The sequence below is a fragment of the Vidua chalybeata genome, chromosome 1, assembly GCF_026979565.1.
Source record: "Vidua chalybeata isolate OUT-0048 chromosome 1, bVidCha1 merged haplotype, whole genome shotgun sequence".
NCBI classification, from domain to species: Eukaryota; Metazoa; Chordata; class Aves; order Passeriformes; family Viduidae; genus Vidua; species Vidua chalybeata.
Genome location: NC_071530.1, coordinates 107705249 through 107728634, shown reverse-complemented (window position 1 = coordinate 107728634; position 23386 = coordinate 107705249). Strand labels below are relative to the sequence as shown.

Here is a 23386-nt window from a genome sequence, read left to right as displayed (position 1 = left end):
AACTCTGCTTCTCCTATTTAATTTAGCTCAAAATAGATGTAATGCAAACAAGCATCAGCATGGAAAAAGGGGGAGAAGAAAAAACCATACTCATGTTTTTGTTTTTTTTTTTTTTAATTAGATATACACTAAATGGTGCCAGGGTGCAAGTGGGAAGAATTATTTGGCATTAGAACCTTTCTAAAAATCAATCATCATCATTGATTCTAATTTGCATATGAGTATTAGAGTTTGTCTGCTTATCTTCCATTCCTTTGTTGTGTTTAAAACCATTTATAATGTAACTGCTGCTGCTTAAGCTCAGCCATGCATTCACATTTCTCCTGGGTTTCTTAGTCCTAGATGAACCTCCTGGCTTGCTTCACTGTGCCCTCACGAGGTGAACCTCCATCCGTATTACTGGATTCCACAGTGTCAGCATCACAGAAACTTCCAGACTTGCTTCTGGTCAAGTGAGGCTGCTGTTGGCAGGAGTGTGTTATTCTCGGTGAAGCTACTCGATGCTGAGCACTTTGTAAGACTCATCACTGTGAGATGGGTTAAGAGGTTTTGATGAAGCAAGCGTGTGGTAGGCAAGAGGCTCCTGTGGCTATCAAACCCTGTGAGTCTGATATAATTTTTTTTCTGTGTCTGTGGCACACCTCAGTGTGAGAAAGTGTTGAGCACCTCATGACTTAGTTGAATTTTAGATGACAAGACCTTCATGGCATGGTTAGCATCCAGCCATCTTTCCTGGCCAGGGCTGGAGTTAGGAATTCCACTTGCCACACCTCATTCCATGCTGCTTTTCAAATATGTGGAATAAGGCACACACAAACCCTCATCCCTTGTTGATTTCTGGGTTGAAGTTCTGTTTGTTGTGCAAGGCAGTATGGGTGGAAATCATGAGGTCTGTTTTTTCTGCTGAAAAACAAAATCTAGCCATTCATTCTTCCACTCTAGCCCCTTTCCCCACAGATAAATCTCTCCCCTAGCTATTCCCTTTTGGCTCTTCACCTCTAAGATGGTGTTCATCAAAAACCAAGTGTCTAGTTCACTGTGTTTGTAATGGGATGAAAGATAGCTGAGACAATCTACAACTTTAGGATTGTTACTCAAGTTATGCTGTACTGGGTGATCACTGCAAGACTCCTGAAAAAACTCCTGTTTGTTTCAAATGCTCCTTTATTTCTGACATTACAAATCTTCTGCTCTTGAAGCCAGGCTTCTCAAATACTTTTTCTGGAGGAGAGACCTATGAACTGAAATGTTTGACATTTGGGGGGAGTTTGCTTTAGTTTTGTTTTTTTTTCCCCCACTCTTAGCAATTTAATTCCTTCTCCTTCTTCTATCTTTCCTTTTCCTTGCAGGGGTTTATTGTTTCGAAAGGGGATACTTTGGTGTCTCTGCTGCACTCTGTGCTTGCCCTTTTCAGGAAAGCTAGTGCTTCAGCCTCTGCTATCCTCCTTTTCCACACCAGGGAGAGAGCTGATGGTTTCCTCCACTGCTCCTGAGTGGGAGGCAAGCATGAAGTGAGACCTAAGCTGTAAGGTCTTCTTGATGTTTCCCTCAAATTTACCTGGTTCCAGACAAAATACTTCGCAGTTATCTCCCATGCTTTATCTGAGATTGGTTTTTTAAAGACTCTGGATGTGTTGCCATATACAATTGTCCCTTTACCTGTCAACCTTTCCTCTTGTGAATGTTTTTTCCATTTTTCAGGTCCCTATTGGAATGTGGTGGGTTTCTTGCATATGGTTTTAAAAAAATATTTCATCATAGTTGATGGTTTTCTGTACCTGACCCCTTTCGTACTGTTGATATTCAAACTGTTCTTTTAATGATTTTTGTTTTTTTTTTTGGTCCCCAGTCATGTAGTCTTTATCCTTCTTTAAAGTTGCTTTTTTTGTATTGCAGAAGATAGGTTCAAAACTCTGTTTGGGCTTAGAGAGGCCCCTGAGCAGCATGATCTTACTGGTTATTACCACTCAAGATATTCAGTGAGTTTCTTTCCTCTAGCTTTGGTTAAATGAAGTCTTCCCCTGCTTCCTTACAAACCCAACAAAAGGTTTCTTCAAGTATTATTCTGAATGAGGGTAAGTCCATCTAAAGCTTACTGCCTCAACAGCAGTTGAAGTGAGCTGAGCTGAGCTGAGCTGAGCTGAGCTGAGCTGAGCCTTCTGGCCACTGCCAGCTTCTCCGAGAGCCCTACTACAGGGCAGCCTGACAGAAGAGACATTCATTTCATAGCCAAATGCCTGTTGCCCCTTGGTGGCTGGTCCAGCTGTGGCAAGTGACAGCCTGTGTCCAGGCTGTGTCTCACTTAACTTCCATGTGTTTTGAAAATAATAATGTTTATCTTTTATTTTCTTGATGAAGCTGCTGTTTGCTGGTTTAAGTTTGAGCTGTCCCTTGGAATCATCTAAGGATGTGATTCTTCTCTGTGCAATGACATAGATAGGGTGACTATTGGTGTATGCCAATGTGTTTTTATTTTCAGTTTTATTGACATGTCTTGTACATTAGAGGCAATAAAAGCTAGTAGCTAGAGAAAGTGAGATAGTCATTTATCTTTGATTAACAGGCATGGCTTTTGCTGCTTCTTTAAACATTTTTGGGTCCTTTTGTTGCCCAGCCACTGGTGTTTCATGTTTTAGTAATGACCAGAAAAATATTACCACAGACTTAGAAGAAGGCTATCCCATCCAAAGGAGTGCATATTGTATATAATGTAGATTTCATCCACTCTTCTGACGTTGTATGCATGGTCTCATTTGGTGTAGGATCAAGTAAAAGGCTTTTAATATAAAAGTAAGAGTTTGCTGAGCTATTTAGCAGAGACTGTTTGTCCACAACTAAATAGTGGACTGCTGCTTCATGAGGTTGGCAGAGGCAGTGATGGCTGCTGTTAGCATATAGCATAGGGTTGTATAGATTCAGGGTTAATCACTCCTGTGGGTAAAAAATGCTAAAATTAGCTGCCAAATGGATGTTTTTATCATATAAGCTACAAGGACTACTTGGGGAAATCCCTACAGGTCTGAAAACAATAACCGAAATTGTATTTCTTAGCCACGGATCTTAGAGTATCTTTTACATATAATGGAATCAAATGAACCAAATCTAAAATATGCTTTGTTCATGTGCCATATGGTCGTTGTCTTGCCAAGCACTCTTTTTGCCTGCCAGAGCAGACTCCTGTGTTCTCCTTTTCTTGAATCCTGCCCTTCACACTAGCAAAACAGAATTGCTGCTTGACCTGCATAGGGAATGGCGGGCATATGACTTTCTTCGTCCCTTCCTGAATACATTTCCAGCATTTTAGAAAACTCCAAACACATGAAAAGAGGCAAACTGAAATAAAAAACCTTCATGTGATACTGCATTGAAGAAGCCTTTTGAATTTACTCACAGTTGTATTTAGCTTCCTTTGGGACTTCACCATCTTCCCACCAGCCACCCAAAAACATACCTGCTTCTCGAAGGGCTTTAAAATCCAAAGGTGGACAGATTTTGGAGTGGGGTGGGGGTGGGGAAGTAACTGGTCACTCACGGGTTTGAGTGCAGGTTTCATGTGTCACATGCATAGCCCACTCCCCAGAGCTCTGGGGAAAGGCTCCCATTGCTGTGTGCTGCCTGCTGCGTATTTTTAGCAGGGGGCTGTTTCCTGTCCCCATACAGTGACACCTTTGTGGGTGTTAATGCTGCCTGTCCCAAGGTATTAAGTAACCCACAGGCATTTTGAAATAGTTAATCATAATACGATTTCTCTCACGATAATGTTTGGGGTTTTTCATTCTCCTGCTTGTTATGAAATCTGTAGGCTGATAATTTTAATGGGAATTACAAGCAGAGAGGAAAAATTCCCAGCTAGCCCTGGAAATGCATGGGAGAGGCAGGTAAATGCTCCCTATTGCAGTCCATCTTGACAAGAACTTCCAAAAAGCCTGTCATCTCAGTAAGTGCAACTCTTACCCTTTCCTTGCACTCTTCTCCCTCCTGGCAGTCTCTGTCCGTCTAGTGGGGTTTCAATAGATTATCATTTTGGTGAGACTGGGACGTTGTTTTGCTAAGTTTGACTTCAGAGACTTGTTGGAAGTGGAATAGATGAGAAAGAAAGAAGGAAAACTGAGTGACACAGGGGTCCTGAAGGTCAGGGTTTTTTGTTAATGGTGTTTCATTGATCCCGGAGTGAGGAATGTCTAATTTAATATTACAATTTCACGCCTTCTTTCTAATTCTCTACAAGACTGAGCTGTGACTTTCAAAATTGCGGTTCTGTTTACATCTTTAGCATGAATTAAATATTTACAAATGTGGGGCTTCAAAGCACTTTCATGCCTTTTTCCTGCAGTCAGGTTATAGATGAAGCTGTCTGTTTTACTGGCTACAGCCATAATTACCAAATGGACTCAATGTCTTCAAAATTGCAATTCCAGCTGGGAATATTTTATTACTGGTTGATTCAAGAAACATCTGGAGAGTGCTTAGAGCTCTTGTGTCTTACAACATTTCAAAGAAGTGGTTTTATCAGATCCTTCTATTTTGTCCCTTACCTTTTTCCTCTTCATATGGCCAGGAGACCTAATAAAGACTTTCTTGTATTTTTCTTAAGCGTGGTAAAGGTGATTCTAGATACAAAATTCTTCAGATAGTCCACAAGTGGGGGTGTTTTATTGTTTTCATGTTCAGTCTGAAGTAGATATCTTCTCTAGATGGGTCAGTGTTATTTCTTTCTGCTCCTAGGCAAATTAATAAACCAAATTTAAAAGTGCAAAGGAAAGCAGGCGGCTGGCTGATTCAAAGGGAGAGGCTATGTTTTTCATCACCACCCTTTCAAAGCCTCTCTGAATCAAAAGAACCATTGGATTGCGAAGGCAAGACCTATGCCACACCAGAAGCTCCCAGTTCAGCAATTTTCCCAGGGTAAAATTATAACTCATGTTTCCTCAGCACAGGCTGTAACTGGCAGCGTTCCTTCTACTTCTAAGGGTGAAATTGCTGGGGGGAGAACAGACATCTAATGTGCCTCTGGAAGTTTTACAATGGGTGTTAGCCTCCCTTTGTGGAAAGGTAGATGTTCTTCTGGAACATACCCAGGGGCAGGTGCTATTCAAACTGGAGTGTAAACTGACTTCAAATAAGGCAGTACAGGCTTTTTGTTCAGTTTGTGAGTCAAATCTAAAGAAGAGAAACCCATTTCTCAAATTCTGACAATTCATGACAATCTTCCAGTTATCCCACTGAAGTCTACATTTTTATGGGTCTTTGAAATCTTCAGATACAACTGCAATTCAAGACATTAATCTTTATTCATGTACTGCTGATAGGATCTTACCTTGCAAACAAAACAATGCTTGTTTTTTAGTGTTACTTCTCACCAGAAGATTATTGGACAGATTGCAAATTTGGTCCAAGAAGAACGTAACCACTTGGTTTCTTTCCCACTCAAATCTTGACACCATTTGTAAGGATTTGTTTGACTTTGCATTCAAATATACCAGCATGGTTCTGGCAAAGAGAAGTCCTTTCCTTCTAAACCCAGGAGGGAGTGTTTGTTGTTGTTTTTCCCTTATCCATATGTGAAGACTCTTGCAAAATATGTGTAGAGTGCCTGCTAGAAGTGGATAAAAGGCAACAGCACTTGAGTGAAAAGTCTGACTAAAAGTTATTTTAATAAATCTCAACCTACAAGTAGTCTACTTGGGAACAGTTGAAAGATGGATTCCAGTGTTCAGAGTTCCCCTGTTCCTTCCCATGGCTGTTCCTGGCCAAACCCCTTGTATGTGTGGTGGAGGTGGCTGTCACAGTCCAGCCTTCACTGGTGCAGGAGATGAGCTGGCAGATGCTGCATCCCTCACAGAGGCAGTGGGAGCTGTTGACTGCTCTGTGCTGGGCTATTCCGTGGGACTGGGGAGAGCTGACTGAGTGGCTGCCTCTTTCAGGGAGGAGATGTAGACTCTGAATGGAGCCCCAGAGCATTTAGGTATGCTATCTGCAAAGTAGCTGGCATGCCAAACCTCTTGCAGCAGGGATGAAGTGGTCCAAGATATTTGGATCTATGCTTCTCACTGGAATGAGTGAAGCCTTGTATGGTGGGGAAGTAATCTGTCATCTCTGCCCTTTGCAAAAGGTGAAACTCCCTTTGTGTGTGCTTGCTTTCCTATGAAGTACAAGTAAATTCACATTTTCTCTGCTACCTGAGGTTTGATAGAGGTATGAGAAGAAAAGCAACCTATTTTCCAGGTTTAAAGGAAAGTAAATGAAACTGTCCTCAGGGCAGCAGAAGCAAAGACTTTAGTATCAAGCTGTAGTGTTGTGGGCAGGGCTGCCAGGCTGCTGAAGGCTCTTCAGACCTGGAAGCCTTTCCCAGGGACTGCTCATCTTTTAATACCGTTTCCTTTTTTTTTTTTTTTTTTTTTTTTTAAGTGTCCACAATGACTGCAGTCGTTCTGTGCTCAGATGAGAGAGCACTTTGTGCTTACTGGCTTGTTTCTGCAGTATCTGATGGGATACTTGTCTCCTCTTGCAAATGAAAATAAAGAAGTTTGAGTAAAGGTGACTGGAGCACTGCATTGTGTGCCTCATGAAATATTTTGAACTGGTCATGTCCAGCTCAGGCTGGGGAGTTACACTTTCATTTGGTCACTCCTAACTCGGTTTCATTGCTAATTTGATTGGATGCTGGTGCAGAACAGACAAGCCCTTGTTGGAGCAAGTGGCCTGAAATGCCAGCTGTCCAGTCTGCCCATATCATAGGACACCTTTAGCAGCGTCATGGCAAGTCTGTTACCTTTGGTCCCATGTCCTCCTGCATTTAAACACTGTGTCCTCCAGCATGATTAGGGGATGTTTTTGCCTGCTGCATCCTGGGGTGAACAGCCTGTTATTACAGTGTCAGGTGGGCAGTGATGTGCTGTGCACTAACTGGGAGCAGCTTTCAAATCCGGTTTTGCTTGTAAATTAAATGGACGCTTTTGCTGAGTGAGAATTGAATCGGCACCTCTAAAGGCTGTAGAAGTTCCCCTTCCATCGTGAAAGCCAAAGTGTTTGTGTTTGGGGGTAGTGAATCTGGGCTGGACCTCCAAGTTTCGTTTGGGTTTTTTCTATAATACAGTGGGTTGGATGTATTCCAAAGCTCCTGCTTCAGTCAGATTCTGTGCTGGCCATGTTTGCCATTTGCTTGACCCAAGCACAGCAAGTGTGCACATCAGCCACCTCCAGCAGAAGGGTTGTGCTTGGCCCAAGGAAGAAATGGGTAGGCAGTGCAGAAGAACAGGGATGTAACAAATAACAACATTTGGGCTGACCTCAGCACTACTCACCCAAACAAGCAAGGGGCTGAGTTAATCTTCCATAAAGAGTGCAAACTTATAAAATATTTTGAGGGAGGTATTAAACTTTTGTCTGCAGTTTCAAGGCTTAGGGAAGTTTTCAGAGAACTTTATAAGCACTTGAGAAGATACATCCTGTCTCTGTAAACTTTGCCAGGTTTTTGGACTCGCCTTTAACTGCTGTACTGGTGTGAACACAGGCCCTCATTTGACTTCTGCCATTATCTATTAATTCTTTTTCTCCACTTAAAGATTTTTCTTAGGGGCTCAATGAAAAGTTTCTGATGAAAGTGTGGTTAAAGCTGTTCTGCTCAAGCTAGTTGTGTGCTATAGACTTGGCTCCTGGGCTCTGGAATTATCAAGGTGCCTCCAAGCTCTTGTCCAAGGGTGGTTTTTAACTGTCCTGCGTCTCCAGATAGACAGCTTTCTCCACTCAGCACAAATACCTCACTTCCTTCAGCCCCTTGCCTTGCATTTGGTTCTCTGCACCTGTGTCATTTATTCTAGGTCCTGGTCAGCTCTGAAATCCCAGCAAGGCTCATTTTACCAAGGAAATGCCACCACATCTCTCCAGCGCTTGCAGCATTTAGCATGTGTACGTGCTCTGCAGTGCCAGCATCTCAAGGAGGAGAAGGCTGAAAGCAGCCAGAATTTGGGATGTGCTGCAAGGGACCCCTGTCTTGAGGGGCCAGATCAGCGCTCCACTCCAGGGCCAGTGACTCTGGGACAAGGAGAATGTACCAGTTGAAACTGTCCCCTCAGGTAAGTGCTCCAGTCACCACTGCTGTAGCCACTCTGGTGTGACCAGAGGTGTGTTTGTGCCCTTTGTAGGCTTGATCTGCATTTGGACTATTTCAGGATACACAGGGGACAGCCCAATACTGTTCCTGACACCTTCAGGAAAGAGTTTCAGCCACAGTTTTTGTTTCATGATGAACTATACCCTACACTCTGGCTATGAGGGACCCTTCTGGGTATCTCTGTCCCCTCTCTCAGGTGGCCTTGTGACACCTACCTTTCTAAAATGCATTGCTGCATGTATTTCTGCAAATAATACTGAATGCCCCAAGCATGGCACTTGTGGTGTAAGGAGTGAGCAGCTGCTTGGCATAGTAGATCTTCTGCAGTTTGGTGGCTCAGCATATCCAGAAAACCTTCCTGCTTCTCAAGCTCTCCATTGTATTTGACAGTCTTGCACAGGATAATTTGACCTTCTGTTGTATATTGACAGACATTCAGGGTTTAAAATGAAGCTTTAGAGATTTAGAATAATAAATCTAGTACTACTATTGAGTCTCAGAGGACCTGGTGTCTTAGCTTACTGTGGCATTGAATTGCAGCTGATTGTGTTTTGGGCCTGTTTTTCATGTGATGCTCAGACACAATTGTTCTGGAGTTTTGCCTTATAAACATAATTCCTAATGTTCAGAGTCAGCAATCCTAAACCTTGCAGCTGTGAGAGAAAGGGCAGTTGTATTATATTGATGAAAGGCAAAACATGACAGTGCAATCAGCATATTTTTGCTGGGGAAAACAATGGGCTGTTTCTTTGTTTTGCAGGCCCGGTGGCAGCAGTAAAGCCCAGCCATGTCCTCAGGGAGCTACCGACCATTGGTGTCAGGGTGAAGAAGCAGAAGAAAAGGATGGATGCGCTTACATGTAAAGACTTTTTGACAAAATTCTGAGCAATTTCTTTGTGCTTCTGGGCTCTTCAGAATGAAGGTGAAGATGATGGCATGCACACCTTGAGATCAAAATGCAGTTTGCATGCTCTGTGTGGTGCACATGGTCATCTTTGACCACCTTACAGGGCTCTGTCTGAGGGGCCAGCACAGTTTGGTGTCATCTGCGGATGCTGAGTACCAGAGTGACAGCTAGAGAATTTGTTGTGAGGACATCAGCAGCCCATAGAGGTCCCCATGGGGGGATTTTCCCCTTCCACCAGGATAAGCTTCTGGGTTTCTTGGACATGTAGCTTTGTATCTCTGCCTGCTTGCTACGCCTTCCAGAAGTGCTGTTTGTACCATACTGATATTGTTTATGTTGAATAAATGCTTTCTCCAGCCTCTTTGTTGTGGCAACTCTTTTTGCTAAATTCAAAAAAGTGGGGGGGGGTGTACTTGTCTAAGCATTGTGGTGATCATGATTATTTTTTTTAATCTTTAATGAAATGTTTGTTTTGAAAAAGTGCATCTTCAAAATGGGGACACTTGTGTAGGAGCCAAATCCAAGAGCAGTCTTAATGTTCCTGGTTTGGATGAGGTTCTTGAGCTGCACTTTCCCCCATCCCACAAGCACCCTGGAGCATCAGCCTGCTGTTTATTTCAGAGTGCAGGCACACAGATGTCACTGACACTTGAATGATTTCTGCTCTGTACTGAAGGAGAAGGGATTTGATGCCGGCTTCTGAAGTTTGTTTGCTTTTGGATTCATTCCCCATACAGTGGGATATATGTGTTCAGACTCTTCTGCTGGAGGTGGCTGATGTGGATGTTTAACTGCTGTTTCCAGTTGTTCCTGAGCACCAAGCTTTTGTGAGGAGAAGCATCTGTCTCATGTCTCTCTGTTGTGAAAAAAGGATAATGAACACAGACGGATTCGATACTTTAGAATGAACTACCGCATGAGTATTCGTTCTAATGTCTAGAACAGATAAGCTTGCCCTCACTTCCCCCAAAAAATCCAAGGGCATTAGAAATGTGTAACTTTGAGTTTCTCAGCAGTAATAATTGCTGGGGCTTTGACAGGGAATATATATGCTACTGAGTAGCATATACACTTCTGGTTGAGCTGGGCTGGCTTACAGGGAAGACATTGGCTAAAATAATTCCAGCCAGCAGTGTCTTGACCTGCAAACTAAAATGATCCTCACAGTCCTGTGAGTCAAGCTGACAGTTTGTACTTGAATGTTGGTCCTTCTGTGCCTGAGCTTGGGTTGTTTTGTAGTGGCATGGTTTTTGTCAAGGTTTCTGTCTTAAGAAGGGAACCAGGATGACTCTACTCAAGACCACAGAGTGTAAATAACACTTAGGACACCTGTGCTAATATTTTGAGAGGAGGATTAAGCCTCCCCTCTCTTTGATTTTTGTACACTTAGCACATTGTAATGACTCGTGTTCTTCAGATATCTCCTATTCCTTCCACTTGCTACCAGAACACTGACATGGTTCCTATGTTATGGTAGACCAGTTGCATGAGTGCACATCTCAGCCCTGCAGCTACTGTGGTTTTTTTTAACTCAGGTATAAAGGCTTATTCTTTAGCAATGTTTTGAGTGGAACTGGGGAGAAGATGGTATAGAACAAAAGGCAGGGACAGGAGAAGGGATTTGTAAGCTCTTCTCCGTGATCCTTGGCCCCCTTTGGTAGGAAGGCTTCTAAATTATACGGATTTTTGTAAATCCCAGGAGGAGCAGTTAGGGCAGGTCTGCTTTTGCTTTTGTTGAGCCTACAGGAGGGCTTGCCTAGAGCAGAAAATGTGAAGCAGGTTCAGATTTACTCTAAAAACTTGTGCCTATGAGCTGCTTGTTGTGGAAAGACTCCTTCAAATATCAACAAGGAAGTGGAGGAGCCCCAAACTGCTCTAAGAGCAGTGCTTTTGTATGCTAAACCAAAACTGAAAAGTTTTAGACAACCTAATTGCCTTTAACCTGCCTAGCACATAGATTTTGGCACTTTTGATTACATCATCTCTGTCATACACTCATTCTGAGTAAAAGCAGGAACTAATTTTTATGAAAAGTTGTTGGAGGCAGGGGGGAATCATCTGGATATTAATAATGATAAATTCTTTACAGGGTATTTGAAGTATTTTGGTTCATGGAACTGTTATAAAACTGTATTTTCTATTCTTAATTTTGTTTTGTAGGATAAATAATAAAATGTTTGAGGAGGAAAGCTATGAGGGGTCAGACTGTTGACAGGTCAGGAGGGTCACTGCCCATCCAGCCAGTGCAGGTGGTGGCCATGCTTTGTGCCCCACTCATGAGCAAAGCTGATGCAGTTCCCAAGGCAGACAACAACCTCTGTGATCTCCTGTGTGGGAACAACCATGGCTGAGCTCTGAACCCGTTCTTGGGTTCATGTCTCACCTGCCTGACACCAAGAAAGGCTTCTGAATAGCTTCTTGATTCTTTTTGTTGTCAGCTGTTCCAGATAGCTTGCTGGAGCCTGTTGAGTTTAGTTTCTTTATCTCCCTTCTCTCCACCTGTAATTCTTGCTAAGGAATTGTGTTTGTAATCACATTAGGTGGTGGAAGCTTAGCTCACCAGTAGTGCCGTGTTTTAATTGCTTTTTACCAAAGCTTGTTCACTTCCACGTTCACAATAATCCAATGCAACCCATGTATTTCTTCAGAGACTGTTTGCCCCTGTGTTATCCTTTCCATAGCTGAACAATACAGGGATTTAACTAATGCAGTTATATAACTCTGATCTGTTAAATGCTGTACTCACTGAATGGTGATCTTCTGTGCTCTGACAGTGCTATTGAGTTGTGCCACATTAAAAAAAAAAAGGGATTTTTTAAGGACCTGCTTCTCTGAATCCCATTTTTGCTTTAGTTTTGCTGGGGCAACTGCAGTAGAAATACAATTGCTTAATTTCAAAGTGTCTCCAAAATGGTACTGAACTGTTTTTATGCAGGGAAATGTGTTTTGTGGGCTGAGACTGGAGCAAGGTTAGCTTTATTGTGCTTAATATCAGCCACTGAGAAGGACTTTGTTTCATGAGACACATAAACACAGGTAACTTGAAGAGGAAATGCTGAAAAGGAGGAGGGTGAAATAAAAGAGTAAAAGGTTTTACTATAAAGCATTTTTATTTCTTGGGAGTTTTAGTAGGTAAACTGTGTAAACGGCAGCTTGGTTATGACTTGGGTTTGGAAACTGGTTCCCTTTTCTTATGCTTTGTGGGTTCTTTTGCCTTTTAAAATGCCCACGGTCCTCCAACCTATCTCCCATCCTGGCAGTGATGTTTATACCACACATTCTTCTACTGTTTTGTGCAGCCAGTGTTATCACAGCTATGCTGAATGAGGTTCCTGCCTAACTACAATATTAACCCTGCAAATCTGTTCATTTTCTCTCGAGCAGCCCCAGGCAAGGTATACAGGAGAATGTGTCCAATTGAAAAACTGTGACAGACTCGGTGGTGCTGCACTGTGCTAAATTGCAAGAGAGCTATGTTTTTTCTGCCAGAGAGGATCCTGTGAAGGGACATGCTGGTGTCTGTCTTGTACAAGTTACAGAATTTATTTTTCGTTTTAGTCTCAACTTTCATTGATAATTTTATCTTTATTTTTTCCAAACTGTCTGCTTTTAAGCACTGAAATGTGTTCCTCAGACCTGCTGCTTTCCTCCTGCTAATCGTCCAACGCATGCTCCCCCCACCCTTAGTTTGTATCAGTCCTTGACTTCTTACTTTCACCTTTGTAGTTGTTGTTTTTAATTTTTTCTTCATTATTTTGCTAAATACCGCTCTGCAGATCAGTAGCATCTTGGGTGGTGGTTGTACCACATAGCATTTGTAGCAGACATTAGTTTTGCATAGCGTGTGTACCTTATTTTGTCTGGACTTGTCTTCTTTGCGCTGCAGGCACCTCCTCCAGCAATTGTAGTGATTAAGCCTGGTATTTCTGCAGATTTATATTAACTTCTGCTTATAATGAAAGAGGAGAAACCCAACCCTTCCTTCCCCCCCCCCAAACATCTAAACGAGATGTTTTTCTCCATTCCCTTTATTTTTATCAGTATTAGACCGAAGCTTGCTTTTGTGTATGAAGGAAAATTAGTTAAGTACCTTGTGGTTTATAGATGTCTTTTGCTACATACTCCTCGGATTTATTGTGCAACGCTGGCCTGTAAATCATTTCAGCCAGACGATTACCTGGCTCATGTTGCCTTTATGACTTGAGTCCTTTAACAGCCATGAAAAATGGAGAAACGCTGGTTCTGGCCGCAGCGGACTTTGCTGGTCCGAACGCCCCGTAACTCTCTGTGATGGCCGCGCTCCGCTTTGCTGAGGTTTGCTGCCTGGCTCCGAGGAGATGTTTACAAGGAATCCATTACTTTGTGCAGCAGAAAGACGGTGTTGAAAGAACAAAGGGAGTTTTGTGATGAAGTGTATCTGACTTCTCGCTGCTTTGCTTACCTTTTAAATGTAAAACTCGGTCATTTGCAAGGGCTTTTAGTTCTCAGGGCATCCCTATAAGATTCCACCCCGTGTGGAGCTGTCCTTCAGTCGAAAGCGAGGTTGTCCCAAAACCGCTCTTGAACGCATTTCTATTTTAATCCCCAACTTTGCCTGCCGCCTGCCTTCCTGGCTCCAGCTCACCGCCCTGCCCTGCCCCGCCCGCAGCGCGCAGGCGGCCGCTGCTCCCTCCGCGCTGCTGCAGCGCTCCCGCCGTGACTGAAAGTTGGATTCATCAGCAAAGCATCGGCTCCCGCTCCGCGCTCGCAGCCCGCCGGCCCCGGGGAGCCGCTCAGACCCGCAGCCTATGTGCGGCACGCGGGGGCAGCTGTCGCCATACGTATAACTTTTAAATGGAAAATGTCTTTCTCAAAGGCTGTCGATGTCCAGTGGTCTGCAGTCCATGAGCAGTTGACTAGTCCAGGTGTTTCTGCTTCTGTTCCTGTGCTATGTGAATTGGGAATTCAAGAGAAGAGTGTGCAGGATGGAGGAGTTGAGGGTTTGTATTCCTGTTCTGGTGGTACGGCAGTGACGGAGGGCTTGGGAAGGAACAGAAACTCTACCTGGGGTCGTCTCAGTTAAGGAAAATATTGTTCTCAGTCTTTTTGTCTGTGTCGATTTCTGTCAGTGCTTTCATCAGCTCTTAAAAATGAGAATGATCCTTTTTGTTGGTATGGATTGACTGTCATGAATAGTATTCAGGAAAAACTTGGTTTTGAACGTGATTTCTTCTTTGCGGATTTTATCAGTGCGTTTTGCCCCACTTATTTAAAATGTAGCCATTTCAATCTCAGAGCTGGATTCGTTTTAAAAACTGACGAATATTTGTCTGTGCTTTACTAAGATAAAAGTAAGTCATAATCTGAGGCTATCAGACAGTCCTATTGAGTCAAGACTGGGGGTTTCTGTAAGGTTTTAAAGGAGATCATTAATCCAGGTCTATCTTTTCACAGGACAGTCGGCCCAATATGTCAAGACCTCTGATCACTAGATCCCCTGCATCTCCATTGAACAATCAAGGCATCCCCACTCCAGCACAGCTCACAAAATCCAACGCACCAGTTCACATTGATGTGGGTGGGCACATGTATACCAGCAGCCTGGCCACGCTTACAAAATATCCCGATTCCAGGTAACTTTAAAAAGCTTCTTCTGCATGTCTTTGGCAAACTCCTTTTCTTCCTTTTCATGCTTGGACGTCCTGGGGCTGTCTCAGAATGATGAATTTAGCTCCTTTTGTTTCAAAATTAAATTAGCTTTCTTTGTTAGTAGGCAGTTAGAGACTTACTTTTCTTTCCCTGCTCCACTGTGTTTCTGACAAATGACGCTTCTGCAAATCCTGATGCGTGTGTACTAAAACAAAGCTGAGAGAAAAGAGCACTTACTTTCTACTACCTAGGATTCTGGGTTTATGCCAGGGCACCCATGCTGTGGTTTGTTACATTCAAAAACTGTAGTGATACTGCGTTTAATCCCAAAGGTGGGGGTGTTGGAGTATTTGTTTTGTTTCTTTTGGAACAGTAACTGCTCTCCTGTGCTGTCAACACGCCATCTCACATGTGTCACTTGAGGCAAAGGCAAAGTTGAATGAAATAAACTATAGGACAGTATGAACAGAATACTTTTTATAGAATCTTAGGACTTTTTAAATAATTAGGCTCTTAACTCTCATGTACCTTTTGAATGAAGTATTTGTGACTCTGGTAGCTCACTGGTATTAAGCAGTCAGAGAACTGCTGCATGTGTGAGCAAACGTGCCTGTAGAGTGGCTAAAACAAGAGTGCATCTCTAAGAAATCTAGAGTGCATTTAGCAGTGTGTGTGGGCATTACCTGGTGGTGCTGGCAGACAAGCAGAGTGTAGTGGCACTGTAACTCTAAGGGTTGGTTATGAAACAGCAAGAAGTCATTGTGTCCACGGTACAAATCTCTACCTTGCCCTTCGCCGCCCAGTCCTGCTCTAGAGGGCAGGCAGTGTGCCCATTGTGTTCTCTCCAGTCTGAGGGGGGGGATTTTTCAGTTTCTTGATCCCACAGCTCTGACTTGCCTTTTCAAAGGGCACAAAGCCCACTTCATGACTTCATTCAAAGCCTGGGTTCGAATGAAGTTTGAACTTGATGCTGCTGCCTCTGCATCATCGGCTCCCAGTGTTAGGTGGGCTGAAGTAGTGCTCCCGAGAGGGCTGGAGGAAGAGAGCCGTACACACAGCGAGGCACATGGCCTCTCTTGTCACAGCCTCCTCAAGGAAGGCCTGGCAGAGGGGAGCAAAAGAAGCCATGCCAAAGCCTGGGTCTGCCAGGGTAGATTGAAGTAATGTCTGGGAAAACGTGAACTGTTCTTTGAAAACTAAATCTGTTCTTTTGGTTTTTTTTTTTTAGAAGCTTCTTGTGTTCAGCTCCTAGTAGCTGTGAGTGCTTCGTGGGTTTTTTGGTAGTTGGAGCAGTGATGGTGTCTGACACTGTTGTATATGCAGAATAAGAGGCTGCTGCTTCTGTTTTCATGTCAAATTCACAGAGAGAGTATATTACTTCAAGTGAAGAAACACTAAAATGTCATTCAAAAATGTGTCTGGTGGCAGTGGAATTTAAGCTTAATGTATTCTATGCTCAATTGAGCCATTGTAGCACTTGAAAGTGAAAGCTATGCCTGTAGTATCAAAGCCAGTTTAATAAATTAAACATTTTAAAAGCTCTTCAAACATAATTTAAAGAAAACCCAAACTCTGAGTTATAGTCATTCTGTTTCAAGTCGTTCTGACATGTGTTTGTGTTTCAGTTCTGACAGTGTCTTTTGAACCTCTTGATGAGTGAATATTTCCAGTGTAGCTGTTAGAACCTGGAATTCCCAGCCACTTCCAGAACTTGAGAGTTTTTTTTTAACATTAGCAGCTTCAAAAGAGTAATTATTATACTAGTTTGAATGTCAAGACAATGGCATGAAGCAGTATGCCAGTAATCATGATATAGTTGTTTGGGTTTTGTCTGAGATTTTGCTATGAGGTTTTTTTCCAGTGGAGGGTCGGGATGTATATATGTGTGTATATGTGTCTGTACATATTTATATAGAGTGAGTGCTAGGTAAAAATTATCCAGTAATATTTGGACATTAATACAAATAGTTTCTTGAAGCCTGACATTGTCATTTTCACATCTGGCTAGACTACAACTTCATTACTCAACTTTAGCACAAGGTTTTTGTCAACATTGTTTATATGTTTCTTTTTCTGTCAATATCACGTGTGTGAATGATACCAAAACTAAGGAAGGTCTCACAGATAGTTTTGGGCCAGTTGAAACCTCCTGAGACTTACTGTTATATGAAGTATTGTCTATGAAAAATAAGGTCTTGATTATCTTGCCTGAAAGAGCGCTGCTCCAGGGATGAGTCAAGGCATCGGTTGCAGGCTCCAGCATGTAACAGGTTGAGACACGAAAGTCATTAGGTTTCTGACTCATATTGCATGTAGTCTAAGGGCCAGAAGCCTAAAATGAACCTTTCATCTGTGGGCCAGGTACCAGAGTCATCTTTCTTTGTGAGATTGAAAGGGTGATATTCAAACCGGTAGCTCTGGAGTCACTCTGAATTGCTGGTGTGAGGGAGACCTATTCTGATAGAGCAGTCTCTGCTTTGGAGCAAGTGTACTCCTCCTTTTGGAGTCAGTAGCACCTCATCTTGTACCTTGCTGTTTTCTTCTTCCTGGACAGTAGAGTATGAATTGGAAAGAGTACTTTAAAAAAGAGTTCCTTAAATGATATCAGGTAAAGACTTGTAGCTTGAAGGGATCATTTTCCATAATTTTTGTGTTAGGTTCCCCAACCTGGTTTGTGCCTTGACATGTAAAATGCCTACTGACAGATACCTGTTCATTCCACCAAAGAAACCTTGGTGTGACTGTAAAAGTGTCTTGCTACTGTTGCTGGATCCCTGCCCTTTGCTTTGGAAAGACAATTGTGGGTTTCTCTCAAATGCTCTTGTGCTTGAAGAAGCCAAAGAATCAGAACCGATCTGTGTTTTGGGCAAAAGCTGACTTGGTGAAGCAGTCCAACAGACAAGCAGCTTATCTAATAGATGGTTTGAATTGAGTAATCCTAGAATTATAAATTCTGAAGCTGAAATAATGCTTAAAAAACCCCTCAAAGTTGATTTTAGTATCTTATAATTTCAAAGAGCCCAGTTATAATACAGACTAGGGAGAACCTATTGTTTTCACAAGGAAAATCCCCTATGAATATTTTAGCTCATCAACAGGCTTCAGGTTCTCCCAAGAAACCAGTGAGAACATGCCTCAAACATGGTCTCATGAAGCTCAATAATGCAATTTGCCAGACGTAGGCTTCACGAAAAAGCCTAAGTTTGAATCAGTCTGTCTACCAAGAAGACCTAATGTGAGGTCTCTCTGCTGAAATAAATAGCAATTTTCTATTAAAGTCTGAGGAGAGAGCAGGTGTCCTTCTGTGTAGCTGTCTCCACTGAGACCTCTCCACTGTAGACCTTGGTGCATTCAGCCCTGCACAGATTGTACAATCTTTGGTTTACTTGAAGTTACCATATCTTCAGGTGGGTACCTGGCAACAGTGAGCTATCTGTTAAAGACTTGGGTGTACAAAATTTTTTTAATTGCTTGGTTTTTGAAAATAAAGATTTTTTTAATAGGTTTTTTTCCCACTGCACAGGAAAAAAAAAAAATCCAGGAAAGGAGGATCCAAGATGAGGGTCTGCTAAAGGAGTCTTTCTCCCCCAAGAGCTCAGGCACATGCATGCAGTGCCATTGTTCCCCGTGGTCACCAAAAAGTTTGAGGAGAACGGGTTGAGGTGTTAGGATTTATGACTGTGAGGAGAGGAAGCACTGGCTGGTTAGCCCTGATATTTTAACCCAAGCAGCCTACTCTCCTTCCAATGCATTGTCATCTTGCAGCAGGATCGATTTGGAGTCGGCATTCCTACAACTCTCAGCCTTAATGCTGTCTGCATGGCATCTACCAAAAGTTATTGTGTACCAGGCTAAGACAGCCTCAACTGAATATTGAAGCTGAATGGGAAGATGTAGAACTTTGATCATACAAGCATCAGCTGTCTGATATCTCTGATATCAGCAATATCAGCAGTGTTGTCTATCTCGTATGTTCAAAGCATCTGAACTTTTAATTAGTTCTGTCCAAGTCATCTGGTACAAATATTTGCGTAATACCATGGCATTGGATTGCCACATCCTATATTCCCACCACAGAATGGGAAAAAATCACTTAAAACCTTGTATATAACTTTGTAGAACCTTTTAGAGTGTCTGTTTGTGTTGCTACATCTCCCATCTTGAGTTACTCCCTGCATATGAAGATGGATTCTTCTTATACAGTATTTCACAATCCTTCCATATTTCTGCCCAGGGCTATTTCAGGTTTTCATATGAACCAATCCATTTGTGTCCCAGTTTTCTTACCCAATCTTCACTCTCAGCCCTCAGGGAAATTAATTTTCACACACTTGGATCCAGTTAGGACACTGTTTTTTTTTTTTTTTTTATTATTATTGGTAAGGGTTTATTTTGCATCAAGAGCACAGAATTACTTAGGAGAATGCCCAGACTGTCCTTGGCCTTTTTTGACAGTTTGGAAGAAAGACTTATCCTTCACAAGTTGTGTAGGTAGACTTCCAAGGACATGCTGTGAATCAGGCAGCAATGCTTGCCTGTATCAGAGCTCTGCCAGTTTCTATTATCAGTCCCCAGGTCTAAAATGAACTGACATGGCCCTTAGTTCAAGCTCCTGCAAATTGAAGCACCATGCTGGAGACTTCTGTCTTGGTAGGAGAGGGTGGTCTGCACTTTGCATAGGCCTCCCTCTGTAACACCTGCATGAAAGCAGCCCTGTCACAACTTTCCTACTCACCTTGGAAAGCACCTCTCAAAGTGCTCTAAGTTATGCTAAACTTGAAGAAATACAAAATTTTCTAACTAATGAGCATTTGGTGATTTGGGTTTTTTAAGGAAATATTGAGAGAGTGGTTGTTACTGCATCTTTATTTCCACTCTCTTTATTTATATTTGTCTTCCTGAGAGGTCCATCTCTTTCTGTATCTTTTCTAGAACAGCAACATCAAGGGCAAGCTTCTGTGAAAGGGCAAGCTTCTGTGAAAGTTTTCAGTATTGCTGTAACCAGCTTTGTCTGCTGCATTAGCATGAATGGTCCAGGTCACAGCTTTTTAACATTTTGTAACATTCCTGACAGGAGGGAAATAGGCAGAAGAAGTTGGCAGAGGGTCAGTTCAATCTTTGTTATCTATCCTGTCTTAGTCATCTCGTTATTCACCTTTTATATTTCATCATTTGATTGCTGCATGGTCTTGTGGCGAGGAAAAGTAAGGGCTCGAGATAGGGAAATGCATTGACTCTCACTGACCTGTTCTGTGACCCAAGGTAACTGATTTAACTTTGAACTTCACTTGCTTCCTACCAAGGTTAACAAAAAAACAATTTGTAGAGTGCTTTGGGATGATGACTGAAAGTGTAAAAGATTACTATCTCTAAGCATAAATATTTATAGATCCAGTAACTGAGATAGAGGTTGATGATGTTGGTATCATCAGTAACATGTATTAATAAAAAATAAACTGTTGATTCATGAGGACCAGACTCAACAGAGTCAGGCAGTACAGTTATGTTGGTTAGGGTAACCACATATACAGATTTGGAAAGAAAATGGAAACAGAACTGTGAATGATACTATACTTTATGCCTATTTAAAGAAATTCAGAGAATTTACACAACTAATATTTTAAAGAGATCTCTCTTTAACACACATCTGTCAATAAAGAGCTCTGAGGGGTATTTTCTGGTCCTGGCTGAACCAAGATTAATTGTAGCTCTAGGTATGTATATTGAACTTAGGGTATATATTGACCTCGTTTTGCCTCAATTAATGATCACCACAGGTCAGTCATCACTGTTGCCTCAGTAGAAGTAAATATTTTTCAAGTTGTAGTCCTGTAATATGTTTAACTTGCAAGGTCAGCAAGTTGTTGCTGATGCTTGTGGCTGGTGACTGGTGAAAGAAATAGCACCATCAGATTAGCAGGTTCTCACATCATGTGGTCAGTAACTGGTGGTGAGTCATCACTGAAAGGGGCCACAAAATTGATGTCTGTCTTCCTGTTCTAAATGTCAGTAAAAGTGGGCTTATGTGTATTTACTTGGAGGGTAAAAAGCAGTGTCCTGTATTTGTTCAGTGCTTTTGCACTCAAATCTGTAAAATGACAGTAAAATCAAGGTAGTGGATTGTTGGAGAGCTCTTTGCACATATGCAGAGCCAGGGAAAGTAGATGTGCAGACTTGATGCTACAGGGGTTCATTACATACTTGTTCTGGCTGCCTGGCTATGACAGTGTATCAGGAAGTATGTTCAGAAGAGTAAGTGTCTACATTCAGGAGTGTTAGAAAGCTGAAGACTTCAGCTCCTTATTTCTGAGGCTAGTAATCCTCAGAAGTAACAATCATTTTTTCTTGAGGGGAAAGAAGAAAATCCATAGCCATATAATCAGTGTAGGGATTCCTTTGCCAGTTGGCTTACGTGGGTTTGTAGGGCTTGGATCAGCCTGTAAGTCCAGCAGAGGGGAGGTTGTCAATAACTAGTTTAAGGATCTGTGCTTTGAGAAATCATTTGATTGCAAAGGCTGCTTGGAATCCTTGGTGGAACCTTACACCTTTTGTATTTTTCGCCCAATAGCATGGTTTCATAAGCTAGACTGAAGGCACCCATGCAGTATTTCTCACTCTGCCTGACCTGGGAAGATAAACCAATATTCCGAGGCTCTGTGTCTCGCTGACCTAATGAGAAAAAAATCCCATTAGAAACTGAGGTGGCACTGAAGTATTCTGCTTATTGGTCACTTCTGATAGGGCCCAGGTTTTGAATCATAGTCATGAGGTTCAGTGGCTTGTTTTGCCTTTTGCTGTACTTACAGAGGTTCCTGATGGCAAGGAGTGTATTAGCACAAGGTTCTCATTCTGCTCCTGCATAAACTGTTTGTACTTCATGGGTCTTTCATGAATTGCCATGTAGTTGCTAAGCAAACTGGCATCTAGTACGTACATAATTGCAGAAGCAAACACATTTGGCTTCCAGTTTTGCTGTCAACACCCGGCCACCTCTTGGGTGTGTTTGAAGCTTTAGGATATAGATTCCAACTTCTGGCTTACCTCTTTCTGGTGATGATCAACCTTCTGGCTGGGTTTCATGTATACAAGTATGCTTGCCATTTGGGGATGTATTTGCAGAGGTTGCATAGGAAATTGTGAAAACTGCTCAGGACTCAATGGTTATCTGCAGTCATTTTGATTCAAATAAGGCACAAATGCTGTGTTGGCTAAGGGAATGTCACTAGTTCCTGTTATGTGAACTTTTCCTCTAACTTAACCAGTCTGCAGTTTATTCAAATATCATAACCAGACAAGTGTCATCTGGCAAGCTTTACTCTCCTTTTGTCTTTTGTTCTCAACCTTTTTTTTGCTTTTGTCTAAACCATGCAAGATGTTGATGTCTCTTCGATTCTTGCCTTTCAGTATCTTTTTTTCTGTCCCTGTTCTGCTCTGACCATTGACCCTACTTCTGTCAACTAAAGTCCCTCGTTGCTTTGTCTTCATTTCTTTTTCATACACACTTTTCTATCTCTGTTGGAAGGAGTCAGAGCTCACAGAGGTCACAAGTGATCTTTACCTGACCAGATCAAAGCACATTGTTTGCTTTCTTGTCCTTTTCCCCCCACATGTATATGGTTTTCTAGCTCTTGTTAGTAGTGAGCTGTCTTAGAGTAGGTAAACAGCCAGCATATTCTAAGGATATCTCAGATACTGCTTTTGCTCTTAGTGACATCATTTTGGGGATGTCTCTGACACTCATTCACATTGATTTCTTTCATTGAGTCTTTAAATCGGTAATCAAATAAATTGTTTCTAGCCCTGATGTGTACATTAGCTTGGGTCTGAAGGACTCTTCCAGCACAGTTGCAGCTCTCAGCAGCAAATGTGGGCACTTTTCTAGGCACTTTCAAGGCACTTTCTGCCTGCTTCTGAGAACCAGCAGACTTCTGCAACTGTTTGAAAGCATTTATGCTGAGCTTGTAGCTGCTACTTGTGGATTGCTTTGTAGGGATGTGCCTTTAGGAAAGCAGGGGGCTCACAGTCACTTTCCTATCCAGTCCTTCCACTGTGCAGCACCGTGTGTGTAGACACTTGGGTAGCTCAGGTGCTCAAAGCAATATAGCACAGCGCTCCACCTGGACTAGTTTTTCCTGCTTCCAGCAAACTCAGCAGTGCCATGTCTGGTACCCAAGCTAATTACTGAAGACCTATCTTTGCAATTTCTTCACACTGCTGCATTTTGCAGAACAGGCATTCAGTGATGGAGAGCAACACTGGCAATTCAGTTTCTGTGAATCAAAACCTTCCTGTTTGCAAAGGATTGAAAGAGGTAAAGGGGGAGAGTGGCAGGAAGATGAAAGTGTTTTGTTCAGAAGATGAGATAGTTGCAAAAAGCAATGTTAAATGCAATGGGGTATGCTTCTGCAGTTCAGCAATTTAGAAAGATAAATTCTACCTCCTAGACCGCACTGGGGTTTTCTTGATAAAATGTGAGAAGCCTGTCAATCAAATGGTAGACATAATTGTTCTTTAAGCGACCTATTAACATCTCATTCCTTTTAATTAAAAATTGTATTTAAGTTCTCGTTCAGGCCATATTTGAACGATAAAAACTCTTTCCACATGAGGCGTGTTGCAGGTGAAAGGCTGTCACAAGCTGTGTGACACATGTAAAATAGGAGTGATTGAAGTCCCAGTGCAGCAACATGTGGCTTGCCTTTGGCTCCCTGCTGACACAGAGGGAGATGGAGGGATAA

The 23386-nt window shown here is 42.3% G+C and overlaps 1 protein-coding gene across 5 annotated transcripts in view; it reads left to right on the top strand.

Moving 5' to 3' along the window:
• Positions 1-23386, top strand: part of KCTD1 (potassium channel tetramerization domain containing 1) — a 67999-nt gene that overhangs the window by 20032 nt on the left and 24581 nt on the right. For 4 of the 5 annotated variants that reach the window (XM_053961576.1, XM_053961601.1, XM_053961592.1 and 1 more), the window contains exon 2: positions 14454-14632. In XM_053961576.1, coding sequence (XP_053817551.1) covers positions 14454-14632 — 179 coding nt within the window. Of the gene's footprint in view, positions 1-13744; positions 14000-14453; positions 14633-23386 lie in introns of those variants that run through there. The other variant, XM_053961584.1, reaches the window with a different exon arrangement.